The sequence below is a fragment of the Bombus impatiens genome, unplaced genomic scaffold, assembly GCF_000188095.3.
Source record: "Bombus impatiens unplaced genomic scaffold, BIMP_2.2 scf_0080, whole genome shotgun sequence".
Lineage (NCBI taxonomy): Eukaryota > Metazoa > Arthropoda > Insecta > Hymenoptera > Apidae > Bombus > Bombus impatiens.
Window position 1 is genome coordinate 977,842 of NT_176499.1, and position 8,208 is coordinate 986,049.

An 8,208-nucleotide genomic window follows, 5' to 3' on the forward strand; every position below is an offset into this window, starting at 1 on the left:
CGAGCACGCGTCTAACCGAAGTTGCGTAGCGAATGTTTAGAACGTGTTTGAAAAGTAAGAGAAAGTGGACGGAGAGAGAATAGCGAGACAACGACGAGAAAGGATACACCTGGACCGTCGTCGATCGGTTTTCTAGCGAACGTGTTCTCTGTTGTCCCTTCGTTTCTGTCCACCCTCGACTATCGACTATCGACTAACCTTATTGTATCGTAAGAGCATAGAACCGAGGAAGAGTGTTAGAAACAATAAATCACACAGTACAATGTTTAAAGTTATTGCGTAAATAACGTACAAGATAACAGACAAACATTTGAATTAACGCTTTCGCGTTCCCGCTACTTCGATTTCCCTCTAAATCGCCTTGATAGTAAGACGATAATCGTTGGACGATCGATCGTAGGTCGTTGACGAGACGATCGAAAGATACGAAAGAAGGAAAACACGGAAGGAAATTTCTAATTGGCACACGTTCGATTTCAGGTTCGCGTCGAAGCGCGTTGTTTAACATTGGGAAGGACGTGACGCGTCGACGCGGAAGGATCCACGCCGGACCGATGGAAAATCTCTACTCTAGAGTAAACGATCGTTCGTCATCGTTCCGGGGCTCGAATTTCTGTCCAAAGTGTACCGTAAAGTTCGATCGTTTGACCGATCTTCGTACGCATATGATACGAGTATGTGGATTCGAGTCGAAGAAGATGTGTCCCTATTGCGATACCGTGGGCGATACCATCGACCAGATCCACCGGCACATCGAACATCGTCACCCGAGGCTCCGCCATGCGGTGCTCGAAGTGTATAACACGAGCGGAAATTGAATAGCCATTTTTCCTTTTCAAACTTCTACCGGCAATATTTTCGTACTTTTGTCTGTGTACTTGTCGATAGATAAAGGTCCCTTTCGTTGCTAGCTAATAAAACGGAAAATAAAGAACAATAACGAACACGTATTTCTCGTGCAATCTTAAACGTTTTGACTCGATGTAGTTTTGATGTTGATTGAAAACTATTGTGCCGTAATTAAACGAAACGCAATTAAACGAAATGTTCTTGATCGTAGTTGGATTTCTTATCTGACAAAGTATTTCCCAATTCGAAGAGTCGCTCGTTTATGCTCGCCAACTAACGCCCCTCGTTTTCTTCTTCCTGTGACTTGCAGACATACCGATCCCGTGCATGACTATGCCGAAGAACTTTCAAAGGAATTGCAACTACCCGATGATGCCTCTGATCAAGGACCTGGCGACCCTTTGGATGGCGAAGCGGGTCGAGTTTCCGTATCGGTGCGAGACGTGCGGCAAAGGGTATCAGCATCGCGCCACACTGGTCAGACACACCAGGCACGAGTGTGGCAAGGAGCCGCAATTCAAATGTCCCTATTGCGCCCACAGAACCAAACAGCGTGGCAATCTCTATCAACATATTCGAACCAATCATCCTGGCAAGAACGTGTTCTCGAGTAGCATCTAGGAGGCTTTCCTCTCTCCCTCCTTCCTCCACCTGTTTCTTGCATCCTCGTTTCTCGTTTCGTAAGCCTCGTACGCTTCGTACGCGTTTATATTTTCTCGTACGTTACCATTCCGTTCGGTGAACGCCAATGCATATAGGATAAAGAACGACGATCGCCCGTTCTCGCATAGAGTCGCGTGAATCGAATCTTGTAACGCGATAGAATAGAGAGCAGCTAGAGAGATGTTTCACATTGCGGAACCTTCGTTTGCAGATAGAATTACTCCTCTGCTATCGAGTGAAAATGAGACTTTACCCATCCTACGTACCATATTGTACGCCTAAGTGTCGTGATCCTGTATAAAGCCATGTGCCAAACGAATATAACGAAGAATAAAAAGCGACGTTTATAAAATACTTGAACACGTTCTGTTCTAACAGCGATTTATCGCCACTGTCTTCTTCTTTTTAGTATTATTATCGACATACGAAAATACGCGGCCAGACGAGAATTCTTTCTAATAATAAAATACACCCGTTCTTTTTCCAGAGCCGTCCTGGTCCGGATACCGTTACCAAAGCAGAACTGTCGGCCATCACAAGCTGGTGCTATACTCGAATAACCCGAGCTTGAAGCTACCTCAGGAATCGAGCAGTTGCCTGGACAAGAAGCCAGGTTGCTTCAGGTGTCCAAACTGCAACAAAGGTTATCGTTGGCTGAGAAACATGAAGAATCACTTGAGAAAGGAGTGTGGCAAAGATCCAAAGGAATGTTGCCCGTATTGTCCGCACAGGACCAAGTACAAGGGCAGCTTACGAAAGCACATACTTCGAATACACTTTGGAGAACGATGAAATCACCGATTCGCCAACCACGATCGTCGTATTTATTCGCAATCGCTCCTGGAACCTGGCAAATTTGCATTTACCTGGCCAAAAAAATCTGCTGTATGAACAATAAATTGTTGGCAGATGGAGAAAGTGTTTCGTACGTTCGTTTCACGTGTATTCGATTCCAGTGTCTACGTTGATGAAACCGAGTGTGTCGCGACGTACTATCGTATCGCGTGGTGCTTTTGCAACGTGGATTTTCTACGTTGGAAAAACTAGATTAGCGGACATCGAGGAAGAGGAGAAGAATGGAAAGTCGGTTGCGAACGGTCTTTGGGAAGCCCACGCCTTTGCCAATGCGCTGACTAAGATTTTTGTTTCAGGTAACATGATGCACACGTGCGAGTGGTGCGGTCGACCATTCTCTTGGCCCTCCAGCTTGAGACTGCATCAAAGAATGGCTTGCGGGAAGCCACCAAACTTCTGCTGCACTATCTGCGATTACAAGTCCAACTTTAAGGGAAATTTGAAGAGGCATTTACTTTGTAAACATCGGATACACATGCATTAGCGAATGGATTACTGTGCGACCGATCTGCTGGCCGATAATAAAGTGTACTTTTATTCCATGCGAAAACCTAACCCTTGACGCTAACATTCTCTCGACCGTTTTACAAATATTTTCAGGCAATGGCAGCCGAACGAAACGATCCGGGCCACGAAAACAGAACGTAAGTATATGCGCGTGCACGAGTACGAAAGTACAGGTGTGTTAGCATCGTCGTTTTTTAGCTGCTCGAAACCGGAAACATGCCCTTTTCGAGGAAATCCCGAAGCGACTATTCGTGCCGATCGCCGTCGAATAGAATCAGCTTCGCAGGTTTCTGCTCGAAGAGCGCGTACGATTATCGGCGACTAGACGGGACTGTCGTCGTATTCCGTTGTGTTCTATTAACCTGGCAAGGCATGCGCTTCGATGTCTAGAAGCTAGCCACTGCGATCCCCCATCTTTTCTTTCTTTTCTTTCTTCTGGAACCTGCCCTCCTAAATAATCCTTTTCGGTTTGCGCCACGTCGCATCGCATCGCATCGTATCGCATCGCGTCACGCCGTTCGCTCGTCGTTCTTTAATAACCGAGATTTCTTTCCAGATGCTCCTTTATTCCCGATCGTGAGGCCGCGGCTGCACGTTTGTCCGCGTTGCGGACAAATGTACTCCTGGGCGTCGAATCTACGGAAACATCTGAAGATGGGCTGCGGAATGGTTACGTTTGAGACTCACTTCTCCTGCCAGTATTGCCCTTACAGATCGAGGATCGAGGCCTCGTTTCTCAAGCACCTGCTCTCGGTGCACAACATCAAGTAGACAGCTGTTTCGCTGAACGTCATTTATCGTCTACGACTCTTTTCGTTCAGCGATATTTGTACGAAGCCAAAGTCTTTGGATTTTGCGATGGAACTCGTTTTCCACGCGGGAAACCATGCTGTTCGGAACGATGTTTCTTTCGTACGGTTTCATTGGTGTTTGTAAATCCGTCACTACGCATACGTATTGGTTTGTCCTTGTCGAGTCGATATTTCAACACTCGAACGTTTGAACAACAATTTTCCTTTAACTCGTTGCATAACGTACACATTGTGGATCGGCCGAATTTTGTGCGAAGCCAAAACATCTTCGAAATGTTATTGTCACCGACGATCAAATATTTGTAATCGTTAGAGAGTGTTGAAAGTTAGTGTCGTGTGTCGATTTGCGAAAAAGGATTATCCGTATATCGGTATGCAGTAGCGCGACTCACGAAATAACCGTAGCCGCTCTTTGATAAATCCAATCTAGTCTACAGGCTGTTTTTTTTCTTTTTTTTTCTTTTTCTTCCACTTTGTCGTTTCTTTCATTACCTATTTTTCTTTCTCTCTCTCTCTTTTTTTTCTACCTTCGTCGGTCGAATCTAGCGACATAGATTCGTCGGATCGTGCAATCTACAACTTTTCGTACGTATTGTCACGATTTTTACCATATCGAGAAAAGTAACGATAGCGCAGTAAATTCTAGCAACCGATTTCCTACCTATTTGATATCGAAGCGATCGTAGTATGGACAAGCATGCATTGGCAGCCGTCTTTTCCTATAAAAACCGTTCGAAACTTTGCGAGTATCGCGTTTCAAGTGGTAGAATTGTAATTACGACGTTGTACGCTCAATTTCCTCTCTCTGTGGCGTGTCTCGAACAAGAATTCACGGCTGCAACGATACGATGTTTGAACGTCGCGATTCCTTGTTCGAACGAACATGCTTCTACATCTCGAGAAATTAACTTTGACGCGTGTCGTACGAGAAATGCGCGGACGCGTTCGACGAATTCATCGTCTACGTAACATTTGCTCTGGAAGAGGGATGAAAGACGAAACACAGTACGATAATTTCTTTCTCTTTCTTATCCGTTTTTATTGAAATCCGAGTATCAAAGAGAGACAAAAGAGGGGGGAAGGTGAAGAACGAGAAGAAGAAAGAAGAGGAAGAAGGAGGAGGAGGAGGAGGAGGAGGAGGAGGAGAAGGAGGAGGAGGAGGAGGAGCAGGAAGAAACCGTTCGCTCTCGTGTGTGACAAGCTACGATCGATCGAGATCGTGTCGACGTAACGGATTCAATTCCATATAAGTATTCACGCTAATCAAGTAGTGAACGTCAGTCACCTTTCATCTCATTCTTTGTGTAATCGTATGAACGCGGAAGATGAATCGTACTTGTTATCGATAGTTTAGAAGGAATAATGTACGCGAATCGTTCGTTTACGATGCATGAACATCTAGCCTATCTTATCCATTCGATTCGATAGATCCGTAAATCTATTAGATCGAGCAAGAATGCTGCGCAGTGATGGTTAAGTGTTCCTGTGTAACGATGTCCGGCAGTCGATTGCTTTTTAAATAAATACCTGTGTACAGATCCAACCATCTGAAAAAATTCTTCGAAGATTCGTCCCGTTTCGTTATCTTTCACTTGTTATTTTTCTTTTCTTCTTTTCTTTTCTTTTCGTTTTAACGACGATTCAACTTTGACGATCGTTGAAAAAATGCTGGTGCCACAATCCGACCGAAATCAACCGACGTCGATGATTTGCTCGCAGTCGATCAACACTGGACAAACGATCGTAGAATCCTCGTTTGCTTTTTACCGAGTAACCAGTTTCTAACGATGTTTACATGTGTTTAAGGGATGAACGTTGACCGGTCGTTGAAGTAGACTCGTTTGTAACGAAAGTGCAAACGCAAATACCAACGGAAATTTCTGTAACACGACTGTTCATATAATATGCTTCTTTGATATATCCCTGTGTAGATTCTCATGTTGCGGAACGTACGGTTTCTCGTGTAAACGCAGTCCTGTGTAAACGCGCGTGATATTTTGTTTCAGATTCCGTGGCCGCTTTCAAGATCAGAGAAGGAATTGGCGAACGCATGGAGTTACTCGACGTGACCGACGTTTACGTCGCAACTGCACGGATTAATCTTGAAAACGAGAGTGTCAAGGGATATACAGACGATTGCGTGATAACGGAAGAAACCTGCGAGGACGAAGACGACGATGAGATGGAAAGTATGGAATACGCGACAGGCGGTTTGAAAGAAGATAGGCAAGAGTATAAATACTCTTGCTTCAAATGCTTGAAAAGCTACAAGAGGAAGGGTCATTTGGTGGAACATCAAAAAATATTTTGCGGCAAGGACAAACAGCAGTGTTGTCCATATTGCAGTTTTCGTACATACAAGAAATCTAACTTGAAAAAGCACGTCAGTCGTATGCATTGCAACGACACCGATGCCTGAGTCGATCGTTCGAACGAAACACCGTCGGAAATCAAACGGAACGAAACGAAATTTTACACGACGATTATGTTTTAGTTGTTCGATATCGATGTTAAATAGACGACAAATAAAGTGAATTGAGGAGCAGATCTGCAAACTGATCGACGCAAAACGCTTTGTGTGTAAGCTTCTGTCATATTGTGATTTGTAAATGTCGTACTTGAACAGTAGAGGGAAAGAAAAGGAAAAGGAAGAGAGAAAATAAAGTTGATTCCGCTTGATATATTTATCCAATGTTTCCAGAGGAATTGTAATCTTAACCCTCTCATGTTTTTCATATTTGTCGCTTGGTCCCCTTATCCATTGACCGTCACTGTTTCCCCATTGAGCGAACGATTATTCGGCTACTCTTAGATTTTCGTTAGACGATCGTCGACGGTGCAAAGGCGGTAGAACCTGTCAGTGTCGAACGCTGTCAATGACAAATTGAATATTGTGTTTCAGGTGAACTGGTCCTTTGGGAGGAGTATCAGGTATTCGAGCCTACTACGGTAACCGAAGCGACCGAGTTACGATCGGAAAGGTGCTCTTACGAGGCTAATTATTTCGGGTCTGATCGCAAGCCTACCCGAATATGCAGGAACAAAAGCACGGATCCCCTCGGAGGCAGATACAAGTGCTCGAAATGTTCTAAATCGTATCGTTGGAAGCATCATTTGGTGGAACACGTAAAGGCGTCCTGCGGCCAGAAAAAGGCCGAGTGTTGCCCTTACTGTAGTTACAGAAGCAATCGAAAATGGAATCTCAAGTCTCACATGAAGAGAATACACGCGGATATATAGATGTTCGATTCGTTCGCGTGGTTCGTGGCTGTTTCACCATCTTTTCCTGTATACAATAAAACTAAGCTTATGGACGTTTTCTTTGTATCGGATCGTCTTGAAATCGCAATTTCCAACGTTTGTTTTCATCCTTGCCGCCGTAACATGCACCGCCGATAGATCGAAATTTTACCAAAGGTACGTTACAGCAGATCGCGTTTTTCGGTATTGCGTTCTCCACGCGTCTTTCGATCGCTGCCATCGGTACGTTTATCACCGTTTTTCCTTCCTGCGTCTTCTCTTCTCCGATCCCTTCTATGGGAATCGAACGGCACAAGGACAAGCCAGATAATTCTCCGTAATCACGGTGGAACGCGCTTTTGCGTTTCTGTTACAACTGCGATTAATTCGTGTTACAGGGCGAGGCTATTACAGTGACAGAGGGACGAGATCTTTCGGAGGAAGATACACGAAATGCAAGTTCGAACTCGAACGAATCAGATCAGCTGTCGAAGCAGTGGCCAGTGGGTTGTCTCTCAGGAAGGCAGCTGACATATACTGCATATCCAAGTCTGTTCTTCATCGTTACAGTAAACTGGGAATTCCAGTTTTAATGCAGAAATACACGCGAAACGATTCAAAATCCTGGAATTACCATACGCCTTGCAGCGACTAATTTTTTCACAACTCGTTCTCACATTGATTTCCTATATATATATATATATATATATATACATATATATATATATTAATTTATTTATTTGTACAAAAATAATAATAACAATAACAACACAACACTAATATAACAGATACAATGAAAAATATGTCTAATAGCAGTGAGTAACGTAATAAAGTATGACTGATTTATCATGTATCGATCATGTACCTGTAATTGACCTGCGTTGTAACTGTGGTAACTGAAAGTTAACCGTCTGCGTAAAATCCGATCGGTTTACGAAGGAATCGTGTCGTGGAACGCCAGAAGAAGAGAAACAGGAGAGAAAAAAGAGTTGGACCCAGTTACCATAGAAGTAACGTGATCGTATTGTTTCTTTTTAGGAAACGACTTGACAAAGACTGCATGAGACCCTGCCTCGTAGTCCCTCGCGGTACTTTAACCTGTCGTGCCTCTGCCAACGAATTCTCGAAAGCCAGTGTATAGTTTTTCGAGCAAAACGATCAAAGAGGCACGTGGCTCAAAATAGTCGTAGCTATTTTGCGCTACGTATTTTCCCGGATGAATTCTCGAACAACGATCGAAACCATTCGAACGAAACCGCTCGCTCGCGAAATCTACGGATAC

The 8,208-nt window shown here is 44.1% G+C and overlaps 2 protein-coding genes across 5 annotated transcripts in view; both read left to right on the forward strand.

Annotated features, from left to right (window-relative positions):
* The window catches only part of LOC100749313 (longitudinals lacking protein, isoforms A/B/D/L), a 94,874-nt gene that overhangs the window by 81,737 nt on the left and 4,929 nt on the right, over nucleotides 1–8,208 (forward strand). The gene's annotated exons all lie outside the window — the stretch shown is intronic.
* Nucleotides 2,302–2,922, forward strand: LOC112214100 (longitudinals lacking protein, isoforms A/B/D/L-like). Its single transcript, XM_024372506.2, has 2 exons — nucleotides 2,302–2,595; nucleotides 2,664–2,922. Exons 1-2 carry the CDS (start codon nucleotides 2,589–2,591, stop codon nucleotides 2,849–2,851), a joined length of 195 nt encoding a protein of 64 aa, XP_024228274.1. The 5' UTR covers nucleotides 2,302–2,588; the 3' UTR covers nucleotides 2,852–2,922.